This window comes from Numenius arquata, chromosome 3 (genome assembly GCF_964106895.1).
Source record: "Numenius arquata chromosome 3, bNumArq3.hap1.1, whole genome shotgun sequence".
NCBI lineage: Eukaryota > Metazoa > Chordata > Aves > Charadriiformes > Scolopacidae > Numenius > Numenius arquata.
In genome coordinates this window covers 43,528,562-43,544,558 of record NC_133578.1, presented here as the reverse complement: position 1 = coordinate 43,544,558, position 15,997 = coordinate 43,528,562, and the positions used below count along the sequence as shown (strand labels likewise).

At 42.8% G+C, this 15,997-nt stretch overlaps 1 protein-coding gene across 2 annotated transcripts in view; it reads left to right on the top strand.

The window, feature by feature from the left end:
• Nucleotides 1-362: 362 nt before the first annotated feature.
• NDUFA10 (NADH:ubiquinone oxidoreductase subunit A10) overlaps nt 363-15,997 on the top strand; it is a 42,827-nt gene continuing 27,192 nt past the window's right edge. Inside the window, exons 1-7 of one of the 2 annotated variants that reach the window (XM_074144763.1) lie at nt 363-492; nt 1,606-1,774; nt 2,391-2,606; nt 3,433-3,519; nt 7,074-7,195; nt 9,840-9,919; nt 13,757-13,811. In XM_074144763.1, coding sequence (XP_074000864.1) covers nt 412-492; nt 1,606-1,774; nt 2,391-2,606; nt 3,433-3,519; nt 7,074-7,195; nt 9,840-9,919; nt 13,757-13,811 — 810 coding nt within the window. In that variant the 5' untranslated portion in view covers nt 363-411. The remainder of the gene's footprint in view (nt 493-1,605; nt 1,775-2,390; nt 2,607-3,432; nt 3,520-7,073; nt 7,196-9,839; nt 9,920-13,756; nt 13,812-15,997) is intronic. The other variant, XM_074144764.1, reaches the window with a different exon arrangement.

Genomic DNA, 15,997 nt, shown 5'->3' with positions numbered 1-15,997 from the left:
TCAAACCCCACCTGGACACGTTCCTGTGCAACCTGCTCTGGGTGGACCTGCTTTGGCAGGGGGTTGGACTAGATGATTTCCAGAGGTCCCTTCCAACCCCATATCATCCTGTCATCTCTGCAGTAGTGTCATTGTCTCACCACCGGTTCTCCTCCCAGGGCCTTGGCACTTGCCTGGGGAACAACATTTCCCAGGGAAGTGCCTTTCTAGGCGGGAGGGAGGGAAAGTTTGCCGGACACAGCGCCACCGGCACCAGGCCCTCCCCGCCGCCCGCTCCCTGCGCCACACACAGCTCTGCCCCCTCGGGGGCGTGGCTGGCGCCGCAGGGGCGTGCCCGAGGGCGTGACGTCATCTCTCCGCGTCCGGTCCCTTCCGTCGCGGTGGGGTCGACTACGTCTCCTGGGTTCCGCCATGTCCTTGTGGCTGGCCAAGTTCGGCCCCGCCGCCGCTGCCGCCGCTCGGGGCCGTCTGGGGAGCGCCGTCCTGCCGGCGGTGAGCGGGGCCGGGGAAGGGGGAAATCTCTGCGCCCAGCCGCCGTTCCCCTGGCTGTGGCGGCCGGCTCTCGGCGCGGCCGGGCGGGCTCACCTTGGGGTGCCCGGGCGGCTGCGGCCTCCCCGCGGGGCTGGCGGCGGCGGGCTGTGCTGGTAGCGTCCTCTCCCCGCCCGTTAGAAGCGGGGCTGGGCCCCCGTGCGGGCCTCTGCTCGCTCCCAACAGCCTTCTTGTGCTCGGGGGTGCTCCGCGTCTCCGGGGAGCCGTGGGGATGGCTCTACGGCGGGGAGAGGCTGGGCTGGGCTGGGCTCGGCTCCTCCCTAGGAGACGTTCCCGGTGGGCGAATGCAGGAGCTTTGGGAGGGGGGGCGAGGTTTCAGGTAGAGGCACGAGTAAGTACCTGAGACCAGAGTGTGATGACCCAGTGTCCAGCTTGTGAGTGTGATCTTTGGCAGTGTAAGCAGAAGAATATTAAATAAAAAAAAAAACATTTTGCACAAGAAAATTAAATCTCATTATGTTGCTCAAAATAAAATTTATTTAGGTAGGTCTCTGTGTGGCTTTGCTGAGCAGGTTTCAGTAAGGTACTGCCTTCAGCTTTACAGGCCAGGTGAGTCTTTGTCCAGTTGTGAAGAAAGAAGGCTGTACCTGTCCTGAGGTACTGGGAGAGAGTCCCAAGAGGGGAGAGGGTTTAATGTTAATATCTGCCCAACAAACAAAAATGCAAGCAAAAGCCTACTGTTGGATCTTCCTTGGGAAAGCAGGGTACATCATGTGTCTGTGGCCGCCTTCAAGTCAGGGATGTTTCAGTCATTGTGTAGATTTAGAGCAGGGAGTTCTGGCAGAGCAGACTTGCTTCAAGCTTTAAACATGCTGAAAATTGTTTTGGGGTTTCTGTCTTCTCAGCCTTGCATTTAATAAACAGCTTAGTCTAAGTACTGCTTCAGTTGCTAAACTGAAATGGCAGTGCTAACTTCACTGGATAAAAATTCCTTTTATAGACGTGCAGGTGCATATCCTCCTGCATGTGCAGAACGTCTGAAAAAGCTGTACTTTAAGCATGCCTAGTTCAGCTAAGAAAACTAAAATATGCTAATTTTGTTGTGTTTTCTTTCAGGCAAGAATTCATATCAGCCCTGAGCAGAATTTGCAGTATGGCTGGCTGGCTTATATGTTGGGAGACAGAGCTACAAAAAAGTTCACTGAATACAGCAAAATCTTTACGGTAGAGGGAAACTTATCTTCTGGGAAGGGGAAGCTTGCAAAACAATTAGCAGAAAAACTAGGTACATCTTTATTTTATCTATTTCCCTAACAGTTAATAGGATTTAATGGTGTAATTGTGGTTCTTGTGTAAAGAAAGTTCACCGAACCAGTAATTCTTGACTAGCAAATTATTAGTTAGACAATGCCGCCGTTATGTGGGTGGCTTATAGATAAGGGGAGAATAAAATGTTGGTGAAGTTTGAAATGAGGATGGGACTCGTGTCAGATCTGCAGGATACTTGTGTAGGTATGATTTGTTGTGAACAAAATTTCAGTTCTAATGAAGTCATTTTGCTTACTGAGCTCCTAGGTGTGGTGGAGTCACTGAGCACCTTGAGAGGTAGGATTTTCTGCACTGGGTGTATGCAGAGCATCAGGGTGATTAGAGGATTAATGGCAAAAAGATTCTGCTTAGAATGATAGCTCAGCTCTCACTGGGGTGGTGAAAGGTGGCAATATTTCAGATTAGGGTTTGTCTGACCTTTGTGATGTGATTGACTAAAAGATTTTGTGCTGTTTTCAAAAGCTATTTGAAGTATAGCTATATATTTAAATGAGCTGAATAGATCTTTACTGTAAATGAACAGAACTTATTATTTTGATTGGTACTCTCTTGTGGGTTTCTTTTTTTGTCAGGAATGAAATATTTCCCAGAAGCAGACATCCATTACCTAGACAGAATCACGGGAGATGGAACGCTGCTGCCTGAGAAATTTAATGGCTTCTGTAACCTAGAGAGGTTTTACAATGATCCGAAATGCCCCGATGGGCACTCTTATCGACTGCAAGCTTGGCTGTTTGGTAACCGTGTTTTACAGTATGCTGATGCGTTGGAGCACCTGCTGACCACAGGTTAGATTTCACAGTAAATAAATTTTTTTTATAAATTAACTTCTGAGTACAAGTTGCAAGTAGGCTGTTTTGAAGTGCTTTGCTAGTGTCTACGTTTTAAAATGAAAAGTTCTTATATTGTTAAGCTTTTTATGTTTCATTCCTCTGAATGAATACAGATTCACAGCCCATATAGAAAACTACCTTGTACATTTCTGTTAGAACAGTATCTTCTATAATTTCTAGCAAAGAAATACGTACCAGTTACCAATTTCATTAGTTTTAGTTTGGCAATCCCTGATGATTATTATCAAAAAAATGTTCTGAACTTACCAGGATAGCTATTAGCTCTGAGCTGTAGAGCCTTCTTAAAACTCTCCCTAGACTTAGTTCCTGATGATGTTCAGTCTTCTTGATTTCATTAAATACTGCTTTATGGTGGTATTGTTATAATTTGAGCGTCTTCTGGTGAAAAAAGATTTCCTATACCAATACTAATTTACCTGTTGCTTGTGCTTTCATCTTTTTTGGAAAGTACTTCTTAAAAGATGTGAATACTGGAAAGTTTCAGGCACATATTTAAATGTACTCCTTAAATATAGTAGTACTTAGCTACTGTAGTGGTAGGCACGGTAGGAGAATATATGGGTGAGGCAGGCATGTTCAGCTTACATATCCACTGCATTTGTGCAAGCCAAAACCTTGCTTTTTTATTTAATAAAACAATATAAATTGTTTTATTTATTATTTAAAAATTGACGGTAAGAGGAGTACTGTCTTTAATTTTAAATGTTGCTGCCTACAGTCTCTTTAAGCCTTGCTGACTGGAACCTACTTTCAATTGCAGGACAAGGTGTGGTGATGGAACGCTCTCCTTACAGCGACTTTGTGTTTCTGGATGCAATGTTTAAACAAGGCTATATTCACAAACGATGTAAGTTACTTGCATAAAAAAGGAAGTTACTTTGCTGTAATCTGCAGAAGTGTGGTAGTGCAGTTTTTTCAAAGGAAACAAAAATGCCTGCTTGAAAAATGGGACTTCTTTAAATATTCAAGTTGTTCATAAGGTGTTTAGCACCTTGCTGTTCCATGCATCAAGGACCAACTTCAAGCCAGGAGACTTCCAGTTTTTCTTCAAGGCTTTGGTTCTGTTTAGGTGTTAAAGAACATGTATTCTGTGTACTGCTTGTGTCCTGTCAGCCAGAGACTCCTGTAGTTCCCTGGAAGTGTGGGTGAGCATGCTGATGAAGACTAGAGGGCCTTCAGGCAGACCATAATCTTACATCATTAGGTAAATAATGGGTTAACAGGGTTTGGCCTACTTGCCTTAAATGGCCAGCTCCCTTTTCAATCTCAAAGAACATAAATGTTGCTCTTGTTGCTCTTCCTTGCTCTTGAAGGGCAAGGAGGAGGATCCAGGCAGCTACAGGCCAGTCAGCCTCAGCTTGATTTGCAGGAAGGTGATGGAGCAAATCTTCCTGGAAGCCACTTCCAAATATATGGAGGTTGTGAAGGTGATGGAGTTTATGATGGAGTTTATACGTTTATGACAAGGAAATCATGCTTAAACACCTGATAGTCAGCTCCTCATAGAAGGCTATCTCAATGTATGAGGGAAGAGGAATGGATATTTTTTATCTTGGTTTAAGCAAGGCTTCCAATGCTGTCTCTCATAACCTCCTCATGGACAAACTGAAGTATGGATTAGATATGTGGGTAGTAGATTGAAAACGGGCTGAAGTGCTGGGCTCAGAGGGTTGTGATCAGCAGTGCAAAGTCCAGCTGGAGGCCAATAACTAGTGGTCTATGGCAGGGCAGGATACTGGGGCTGAACTAGGTTTAAACTGGGACTGGTACTATTTAACATCTTTAACTACTTGGTGACATGGATGGTGGGATCGAGTGCATCCTCAGCAAGTTGGCTGACGACATCAAACTGTGTGGAGCGGTTGACACGCTGGAGGGGAAAGACGCCATCCAGAGGGACCTTGACAGGCCTGAGAGATGCGCCTGTGCGAACCTCATGAAATTCAACAAGGCCAAGTGCAAGGTCCTGGACAAGGGTTGGGGCAATCCCAGGCACAAATACGGGCTGGGTGGAGAACGGATTGAAAGCAGCCCTGAGGAGAAGGACTTGGGGGTATTGGTGGATGAGGAGCTCAACATGAGCCAGCAGTGTGCACTCTCAACCCAGAGAGCCAGCTGCATCCTGGGCTGCATCAAAAGAAGTGTGACCAGCAGGTCGAGGAAGGTGATTCTGCCCCTCTACTCTGCTCTGGTGAGACCCCACCTGGAGTACTGTGTCCAGCTCTGGAGTCCTCAACATAGGGAGGACAGGGGCCTGTTGGAGTGGGTCCAGAGGAGGGCCACAAAAATGATCAGAGGGCTGGAGCACCTCTGCTATGAAGACAGGCTGAAAGAGTTAGGATTATTCAGCCTGGAGAAGAGAAGGCTCCGTGGAGACCTCTTGTAGCAGCCTTTCAGTACTTAAAGGGGGCCTACAGAAAAGGTAAGGAGGGAGTGTAGCGATAGGATTGAGGGGTAATGGTTTTAAACTGAAAGAGGGGAGATTTAGATTAGATATTAGGAAGAAGTTCTTTTGTGTGAGGGTGGTGAGGCACTGGAACAGGTTGCCCAGAGAGGTTGAGGATGCCTCATCCCTGGAAATGTTCAAGACCAGGTTGGATGGGGCTTGGAGCAACTGGGTCTAGTGGGAGGTGGCCGGGTGCATGGCAGGGGGTTGGAACTTGATGATCTTTAAGGTCCCTCCCTTCCAACTCTAACCATTCTATGATTCTGTGATTTAAAGCATGGATGATAGGATAAATCTGCAAACTCAGCAGATTTGCAGGTGATGCAAATTTGGGAAGGTAATGGTTGGGCACACCATATGTCTTTGGTGACATGGAGAAATAGTTGGATGGCGACCTCATGAAGTTGAACAGAAGGGAATGCAAAGTCCTGCACCTGGGAAGGAATAGCTGCAGGCACTGGTAGATGCTGCAAGCCAACTGACTAGAAAGTGGCTTTGCAGGGGAGGACCCTGGGGGTGTGTGAACTGTGTTTTACTGCTTTAAGTACTTCTCTGGAGATTTTCAAGACCTGCCTTGATGCAGTCCTGAGTGATGTGCTCTGGGCAACCCTGCTTTGGCAGGGGAGTTGGACTAGGTGTTCTCTAGAGGTCCCTTCCAACTCTGACAATTCTGTGATTCCGTGAGTTGGTGCAAACAAAGCCCAGCAATCCACAACTTATATTTAATACAAAATTCCAACAACAACTAATGGATTGTACTGAAATCCTTAAAAAGCAAACATTATGATTAGAGGTGCTGCTGCTGCTTTGGTGCCAAGCACAGTGGGCTTCAAATTTTTCATGAACTGTTTGAATTTGAAAGCCTGGCACTATGTTTCTACCTAAGCCAGTGAGCTTTATTGAGGAAAGCTTGCACTTGAGCTATGTTTAATGGAGCCTGTGTGGCTTCCTAATCACCAACTATTACCCCAAAAATGCTTTAAGTTAGTGATGTGGTAGAAGAATCCAGTTGTGCAGACCTGATCAACTCCTCATAGACACTTATTTTTAATTTTTTTTTTCTTGTATGAGAAGGTGAGGTCCTCCAGTCCTGTCCTCTAAAGCAGAGTCTGGTTGTTGTGTTTTTGGAGAGAAGATCCGCTGTTGCTCACGTAGAGCACAGAGCTACTGAGTAACAGTAGTGCAGAGTATGCCTCCAATACAGGTCAAGAGGAACGCTCCTGAGTTGGTGACCTCTTAAAATACTGCTTTACCTCAGTGTGATTTTGTGTGTGTATCGGAGGACAAGGCAAATGCCTGCCTGGTCCTTGGGTTTCCCTCATGGTGGGAAATAAAGTACTTCTTGCAAAGTCTTCTTGAAGCATGAAACTTTTTTCCATTGCCACCTTTGCCACACTGTGAGCTTTGTGGTAGGATGGGGCCGTTTATTTCATGTATGAGGCTGTGGCAGAAGGCAGCCCCAGCCAGTGGTCATCTCAAGTGACCCGAGTACTGCAGTCTCTCCCCGATATCTTGACGGGCTGTCTCTAAAAGGTGGTTTCTCTAAACTTAAGTCAGAAACAAATCCCCTCTTTGATTTAACTTATAATAGATTCTTATATCTCAGTGCATGTAGCTTCTTAGTTTAATTGTGTTTTACTTTCTATTTCTGGAAGATTGTTAATTCTAAAAACTTCTTGAATCCTATTTGAGGAAAAGCCTTACCTAAACTTGCTATATCATCCAAGAAGAGGAGACTACAAATACAAATGGGGGGGATGCGATTTATTTTTAAATAGAATGTCTTTACCAAATGAAGGAAAAAATACTTGAATAAATGATTGCAGATTCATTACTTGATCATTTATCATTTTAATGCTGTTCCTATTGTACTTGTCCTCATTTGCAACATGTGTATGTGTTCAGCTGGGCTCCCTTTGGCTTTCTAATGTGCTTGGTTTTGGTTTTTTATTCAGGTCTTGATCACTACAAGGAGATCAAAGAGGTCAGCATTTGTGAATTCCTGCAACCTCACTTGGTCATTTATATAGATGTACCCGTTCCAGAGGTGCAGAAGAGGATTCAAGAGAAAGGCGAGGTAATCTCTGGCTACTGTTACTGCCTGTTAATGTCTGCTGCAACCGTGCACTTATGTGTGAATCCTGTGGCGTTTGCATCAGAATTCTGCTTCTGAAAAGCTTCTCATCCTCTTAGGTGAAAGAACTGTGTGTTGGTAATGACTCTATGGGTATTCTGGTATGTTTGCTCTAAAAAAAAAAAACAACACCCCCCACCCCCACCCCCCCCCAAAAAAAAAAACCCCAACAAATCAACTTTTTTTGACTGTATCAGAATGCTGTCATTTCTGTAACAAGAAGCTCTGTAAAAATCATCTGTCCTTAAAATACAGCCTTTGTAGTTCTTTTTTCAGGAGTCGTGTCTGGGTAATATGCTGCTTGTGGCATGCTCTAAGATTCTGTGCTTCTTGAGTGCCAGAAACCCCACCTGGCTGTCCCCTTCTCCTGCTTCCCCAGTTGACTGCTGTTTCAGATCTGTGTTGACGTTAATGTGTGGGTCAGTTGTGATCAGCAAGTTCAGTAACTTTCTGAAATTAGGAAAATTACTGCTTGGTGCTTTTGTGTTAATGCAGCAAACCCACCAATTTTAAACTTAAAACTAATTCTGTGTAGGTATTCCATGATATGTAAAAGCTAAGGTGCTTTCTGTCTAATCTAATATAAAGTTGATAAGAACTACAGTCGCTTCTTGTCACTAGTGCAACTTCAGTCTAGTTTGAGGTCGTGATAGGCGACTATTACCTATTGTTCATCTTTGACAGTTGTGGGACATTCTTACTTTTGCTCTCAAAACCCTTTGAGGGTGGCATAATTTCTCTCCAAGATGTCATTTTTTTTAAAGTCATGGTATTGAATGGAGACTACTGTTAAAAAGACAATAAATTTAACTCTATAGTATTTTCTTCAAATTACCTCTTTAGTTGTATTGGGTTACTGGGTTACTGAAATATTCTTGTACCAGAGAAGCTATAGGGTACTTTTGTATATTTCCTAACCTAAATAAGGTTTTTGGTTTGGGTTTTTTCTTCCCCCTCCTATGATATTTGGACATGTGCTTGTAACTGTGCTCAGATGCGTTATGAGGATTAAATGATGTTTACCTTGTTCAAAGGCTAAGGGAAATTGTAGTCAAGTGAAGTATTTAACTGTGGAAAGCCTGATAGATTCAAAGAAAACTGATTTATCACTAAAAAATTCTCGGGTCTCTTGAACGCTTGGTGATGCCTGCTTTTCTTGAAGCATGTATGTTAGTGTGCAAGGGTGAGCTACTAGCATTCTGTTTTGCAGTCTCCTGCTTATTTAAGAGGGAGGCTGATGATTACCAAAGGGAAGTGACTTCAGGGTTGTAAATGGAAGGCTGCCCTTGCTGCTTCATGATGTGCATGGCCCAAAGTTGCTTAGTCTGCTGGTTGAATGACTCTCCTCTTCTGCCCACCTGCAGTTCAGGCCATGACTTCATGCTTTAATGAACAAGATACTTTTGTATAGGAAAACCACAGCTTTTTTGTTTTTAACAACTTCAGTGACAGAATAGAAGCTTCTTAATGTAACTTGGGAGCCTGTGAGTTCTTTGCCCTTGTGAGCATAAAGGTCAGTGGCATTTTTGAGACTTCCTGGCAGAAATTGCTGGTGCAACTTTAACTTCCTTGGGGCAATTGTAGTGCTGAACACTAGTGCTTGTTTGGAGATAGCAGAATTCCCAAAAATACTTTCTTGGTGGATGGAGTATTTCATTGGTATTCAGTGTGCTATTGTTGCAGGGCACTGGAAAAAGAAAAGCTCTCCAGTGGGCCCAACAAGCAGAGAGACAGATCCTTCCAATGTAATGGGCATCCTGGATGATCATTTCAAGCAGGAAATGTAATTTAATTTTAAGATTGAACTGAAGGAACAATGGTAGATTAGAGAAATTCCTGGGATTTTGCAAATGTGACATTAAAGTACACAGTGTGGAAGATGAGCTGTTTAACAGCAGGTATGATATCCATGAAATTTCAAAGAAAGATTTTGGAGTGGATGGTTGGAATGTATAGTTGCTCATGCACTTGTCTGAAACTATGGAAACGGATGCACATTGGCCCTCTGGTTGAAAAGGCAGACTTGGACAATCTTCTCCCATTTTCTGGATGATTGTATGTATCTTCCTTGAATGTGCAGGTAGCTAGGATTGATCAGTCCTTGGAATGCTAATCTTTTTGAGGCTGTTGAGGTATGATTTTCTTAGTTTATGCAAACTCGGGGAAAATGAGGCGATTCCTGCAACAAATAAATTGGAAGAAAGTTTTTTTTCACTTTTACATTCTTCTGTACATCCCTTTCTTTGTAGATTCTCTAGCATATCAGAAGGATCTTTCTTGCTCATGGCTGATCATTAAAACCATGGGCATAATAGTACAGGGCAAAGCAGTGATTAACGTAGACTGACTTGTTCCTTAGAGTGCTGTAGATATTTAATGCCACGTAAGAAATTCTGAACGTTCCAAATGTGTTAATTGTTGAAACTTTCATTAATGCATATGCGGTTCACTTGGATGTTTGACTGCTAATGCAAGAGTGAGCTCTTGGCAGATGGTGTAGCAGTGCCTTTGGATTAGACTGGAACCTGTGCTGGTGGGGAAAAGAAAGAAAACTCATTTCACAACATTGTTTTCTGTTTGGTTTTAGCCATATGAGAAAAAGGTGTCTCCTTTGTATCTCCAGAACATTGAGGATGCTTACAAGAAAACCTTCTTACCAGAGATCAGGTTAGCAAACCGAAATGTTTTGTCTATTAAGTCTTTGCGTAAAAAATGTGTGCAATTCCTAAAATTTCTGCCAATATAAGCAAATAAAATCATGTCATGTGAGAAATCCTCCTTGTGCTGTGTGGTACAATATTGTGTCCTAATGATGGGATATTGCATCCATGGCATAACAACTCTGTATATTTGTGTGTAGTTACCTCTGACATCTGAGTAGCCTGATTCTAGTGTTAGAGTATTGGAAGATTAAAAAATGAAGTCTTTTTAGGTGTGCACTTCATAAAGTGATGTTTTTTGACTCTTAACAGATTCAGAGTGGATGGTGTGTTGTACAAGAGTAAATTTATTGGATTTCATTCATTGACCTACCTAATGCATTGTAAAGCTAATGAGCCCTGATCTGCAGTATGTTTTTTCATCCTGCTGTCTCGAGGCATTGCAGCTTTGCTGTCGTGGAGTCAGATACAGGGAAGCATAAACTTTTTCATAGTTAAAAGAGAGCCTCAGGAGCAAAGCCAGGAATCTGGTCTGCTTGCTCTACAAAAACAAGTTCTGTCTCCCACTCTGACAGTGTTCTGTATGTGATTGGTGTCGACGCCTCGGCTTCTCTTTCTGTCAACTTGCAACAGTGGTTGGAGTGCTTTCTTGGAGTCATGTACAAAATGCCACAGCTATAGCTTTGTGTTTGTGTGACCTAAGGAGAGTGTGATGCAATATAAGCTTTTCTCAGGCCTTTTTGGAGACTGGAATTTTTTTCTCCTAAAAACTCCATTCATTTATTGTAGCTTTGGCTAGTTTCTTGATAGTGGTATGGAGGGAGAGGAAAATAGCTTTCAGGTAAGGGACTATTCCCTTTTTCTAGTTCTGTTTCTCTGCCTCATGAGGCATACACCTGATAGCCTTCTGCATTTGAAAAGGGTTTGATGGACTTGTTGGTGCTGGTATAGAAAGACTGCAATGCTACCTGCTCTGGAGACTGAAGGTGTTCTCCTCTGGGATCCTCTGGCTTTCTCTAGCTGGGAAGCAAGAATGTGTGCACTTTAAACTTGAGATGAGACTATTATAGCTTGTGAGCTATTCCAATTCTTATAAAAGAGCTCTATCAAAAATCAAATTGTCCTAAAAGTCTAAAAATATGTGAACATAAGCGATCTTAGTCCCTCATAAACAAATAGCTTTCTGGAAGGGAAACTCTTAAAGGTCACAGAGCCAGGCCTACTTTACATCGAAATGATACGTAATTCTGGAAGGTTTGGTGTGTGCATGAAGCTGACTGAGTTACACTTAAGACAAAGTAGATCTTCAGGTATATTGTAGCCTGCTTGTTTTCCCTTGCTTTCTTGCTCCGTCTCCCAGGGTAAATCAGTGTAATTGCACTGTCAGCAATTGAACTGAATAACTTGCTATTAGGCCTCTCGTTCATACAGGGCAGAAGTTGTTGGTGTGATGTGTGGTCAGTAGCCTCCCAGTGTGTCCCCCCCAGGCTAGTGGCCAGCACGTGGCTCTCAGAAGGAAACAGGGGCTAAGAATGGAAGGGGAGGGTGGGAAGCCTTGGGACTGTCATCCCCCTGAGGGCAGAACTGTTTTGAATTTACTGGTGAGGAGAAAAATGCTGCTTGTTCTTTGGATCAAATCAAGCTCCAGAAATATACTGTGGTGTTTAGTGAGGCTAAATCCTAGACCTGGTCCTGCTGTGATTTCAACTCTTTCCCCTTTGTCTGTACATGGTCAGTACACTTGTTAAGCGAGCACCCTCTGGTTGGCATCTCCATCGGTGGATGGGCTTGCAATAGCTTGTCAGATCAATCTTTGTGCTCGGGTCTGAAGAAGGATGTCTCTGTCCCTTTGATGTGGGGGAGGTTGTAAACGTGTGAAATTTCAGCTTTTCAGGTTTCTGGACCTCACTGATAGCTTGTATATTGGATGAATGTACAGAAGCTTCAGCCATCTTTAACTGTTTGTTTGCTGGCTTGCAGAGTGATGCTGTGAACTATATTCAAGCCTGACTGTTAGTCTCCGGGAGTTAAGAAGTGTTTGATTCCCTAACTCTTGAGGATGACCAAAATCTGGTTCAAACAGGCTAAAAAGAGTTATTACAGATGGTTGAACAAAATCCTGCATACTTTCCATGTTCAAGCTTATGTATGTTTGTTCTTTTGCTTTTCTTGAAATGCAGTAGGAAAATAGTATAGTTTGTTACTTAGCAAAATTCCTGTTATCTCGTTCCATTTAATCAGAGCAATTTGATGCTGCCTGAAGTGGTGTTTTGTAGTGGATATTTGGCCAGCTTAAAATTGGTGCTTCCTTCGAGTCTGACATGGTTATGAATGTCTATTTAATGTTTATTTTGATAGTGATCTGTGAGCCTGGAGCTGTGGCAGGTACTACCTTGTGATTTTGAACAGACAGCTTTTGGGTTTTGCTTGATTTTTCTTTTCCTCAGCCAAAGCCCTGAGATTGCTGATGTTCTCTTTCATGTTCAATACTGCTGCCGCTGAACAGCTGTTTTCTCTTAATGAGAGCCGTAATAATCTGTAGAGTATCAAGTGATTTGATCTGCAATGTTAATGCAATTGCCAGAATAAGACTCCGGTGAAGTCTGGCCTGTCCCTTTGTTTACCAACAGTCAATACTGAAGAAGCGAGTATGTAATATTTAAATGTGAGCGTGTGTGCTACGCTGTCACAGCAGCTCCCTTTGAAAGCAGCCCATTTACTTTCTTTCTGTGGCAGAAGAGGCATGTTAGACTTTCTGCTTTGTTCTCAAGTTGAGAACAAACTCTTTAAGTAGTTCCCCTACTAGGAGCACTAGTTTAATATCCGATTGTAAGAGCTTGGGGATTTGTAGAAATAAAAGGCATTTTATAAGTGAACTTTTTTCCAGAGCTGTTTGACTGACCAGTGTATTAATGCAGATCAGGGACTAGTTTGGACTGCTGCAGTTATAAGTTATTTTGATAATGTGAATACTTAGGCTGGCAGCCTAAGTTGCTCTTAGTCCTGATTAAACTTGGAAGTGGTTGTGCTAAGCAGAAAGTCTGCAAATTCTTCTCCATGCTCTTCAGCTTTGCTATGTGGTGTTTGATATACTGTGCGTAGCGGGCATTTTATTTTCTCCTAGGGTTTTGGTAGCTAAAGGAAGGGTGTTCCAGGGCAGCTGGAGCAGATTTGGGAGCAACTGTTACTGGGGGCGGCTGTGTGTATGTAGCAGTGAAACATGTTCATATAGGAATTCCTATCACGGTCCTGCTCTGCAAGTGACTTTTCTATGAAGGCTGCTGAATGAATAAGAAAAACTTGTAACCAGGAAGGTATTACCTGTTTAAAATGTTTTTATACTCACAGACCCTGCTGCCTGTGTTTTATTGGCGCAGCTAGCTCAGTCTTAGTAAATGATGAATGAATGTATTTTTCTCTTAAATATTACCCACAGGTATTAATGTACTTGTAAATAAGGAAAGTCTATTGAAGTTTTGGGTTAGACTGATTGAAAACTTCACTTGGCTTCAAATAGTTTGGGAAATTGTAGCTGAGGCAAGTATCCACGTCAGTGAAATGGAAACACATTCATAGGTGGGATTTTTTTTTTTTTTTTTTAACTGAAACTATGTAGATACCACAGGCCATTTGCCCTTGAAAAACAATTTTCCACTAGGAAAGAAGCAATTTACAGGTCTAGTAGGAATTCTATTGTAAGAAATCTGTAAGCACTCCAAAAAATTATGATTCTCATTTTGTGTTTGGGCCTTTTAACTTCATTTCTGCTTTATTTTGGAGCAGGGGGGAGAGGATGAGTAGAGCAGTTGGATCAAGGGAATTCAATTTTTTTTCTTCTTTGCAGCGAGACCAGTGAAGTTCTCCAGTACACAGCAACTGAGGCAGAGGATGTGGAGAAGGTAGGAGTTTGCTGCATATGTTGATTTATTTTTTTTTTTTTAAACTTCCAAGACTTTGCCTACTAGTGTAAGGTCTGCCTCTGTTGACTTTTGCCATTGTGCAGCTTCCTATGATCCAGGTTGTGCACAGGTTCCTATGTGATAAAATACCTATTTCCTAAAAGGTAGTCGTTATTTGGTTATAGCAAAGAGCTGGATAAACAGAGCTGTTTTAAGTTTTGTAACCCTGGGTTATTCATGTGTGTGAGTTACCATGTGGTATCTAAACAGCAATTTTTTTTCTCCAAATGGTTTTGCCGGACATGTTAGCCCTTGACCAAGCCAGATAAATTGCCTTCTCATTGCTAGAAATAAGCCATCTCTTATGTGATTAACATGAGTTCACTGCTTCCTCCTACTCAACTGTGATATTTTTTGGAGTAGGTGTAATGTATTTGCCTTAATTCAGGAAACATTCTTTCTCATGGAGTGTTACTAGTGGGATAACGGAAGCCTTTTTCTTCCCTGTTGTTAACTTTTCTCTGTAGCTGCTGTCTCCTGTCAGAGCAACAAGGTTTTTGTAATTCTGGACTGTTTTGTAGTGGGCCCGCTTCAGTTCTAGGGATGAAAGTTACATGGTGAATCCCTCGCTGGGATTGAATCCTGTAGTAGCATTAAAGATCCCAGCTGCACTAAAAATATATTTTCAGATATACCTTGCTGATTTTAGTATTTTCAACCTCTGTCTTTCTTGTTTGAAAGCTCTGATAATCTTTCTAGAGTCCACTTAATGCTCTCCTTTCCTCTGTTAGAGGGGAAAAGAAATATGAAGCTGGTTATACTGCATTTTACTTTAGGAAATACTGCTGTGTAAGGGTCTGGAACAATGTGATTAATTCCTAAATCAGGTGGGAAGAGAGAAGTGGCAGGGTAATTACTTTGTTTGAGATGGAAAGCTTACTAGTTTGGTGAAGCAGAGAAGTTTGGGAAAGTGTAACACTCTTTCCCAAATCAAAAGCAAAAGGGAAACAAGATTTGTTTTGGTATTACCAGCACGTGTCCACCCACCTGCACTAGGTATGACATACAGCCCGTAGCAGACCAACTTACAGAGGTTTGCATGTAGTTTTGTGGGAGCACTTCCATCTTGCCATGGGACATGTCTTAGAACCTTTCCTAGCTAAGCCTTCAAGTCAATGCTTAACTAATGGTCCTTAAGCCCAACATTGGCATTCATAGCAAGGAAGGTTTCTGACAGCATACTGCCTTAGTGGAGTTCTTAAAAAAAAAAAAAAAAAATATATATATATATATATATAAAAGCATATTTGAATGTTTCTATGTGTTGCAGGAGGCAGCCTATTACTGGTGTGCTCACTCGCTGATGGACTGGGTTTCACTGGGATCAAGTTAATTTCCTTTGGAAGAGCCCATATGGTGCCGTGTTTTAGATCTGACCGAAAAGGTGTTGATAACGCACCAGTATTTTAGCTATTGCTGAGCAGCGCTTGCACAGTATCAAGGCTGTCTCTTGTTTCTCACTCTGGCCCCTGTGATTAGGCTGGGGATGTGCAAGAGGTCTGGGAGGGAACACATCCAGGACACCTGACCTGGACTTACCAAAGAGATATTCCAAACCATGTAACATCACGGTTAGCAATAAAACCGGGGGGAAGGATTTTTCCAGACTAGTGGTTGCTGAGAGGAGTCCTGGGAGCAAGGGACTGGAAAAATCTCCTGGATCCTTGAGCTCTGTTTCTGCCATTGGAGTTGGTGATGAATGTGGTTCAGTTGGAGTCTGCAGTAAACTCTCCTAAGTCTGACTTTGTTCAGAGGAATGAAGTGTGGATTTTAGTTGGCCTTGTACATTACAATAGCCTGCACCTAATATTCTCATGTTCCCATGGAAAAGCTTTGTGAAGCAGAAAATATTGATTAAGGACTTTCCTGGTCCTAAAGACTTTACCCCAGTTGACTGCATTGCTGTGCCTTTCTAGGCCTTTTTTTTCCCGTAAAGGGAACTAGGTTTTACGCCATGTTTTGGATCCTGCCCTGTTGTGGCTGGATTTCTGTCCACTCAGGCACTTGGTAATAGAGGTTATCATTATTAACCAGTAGACTGGTGAGGCAGTTTGAGTTTTTACCCATAGAAAGGGCAGGTGGCTTCACACACAACACTGTGTCACTAAGGTCTTTGTCAACCCGTC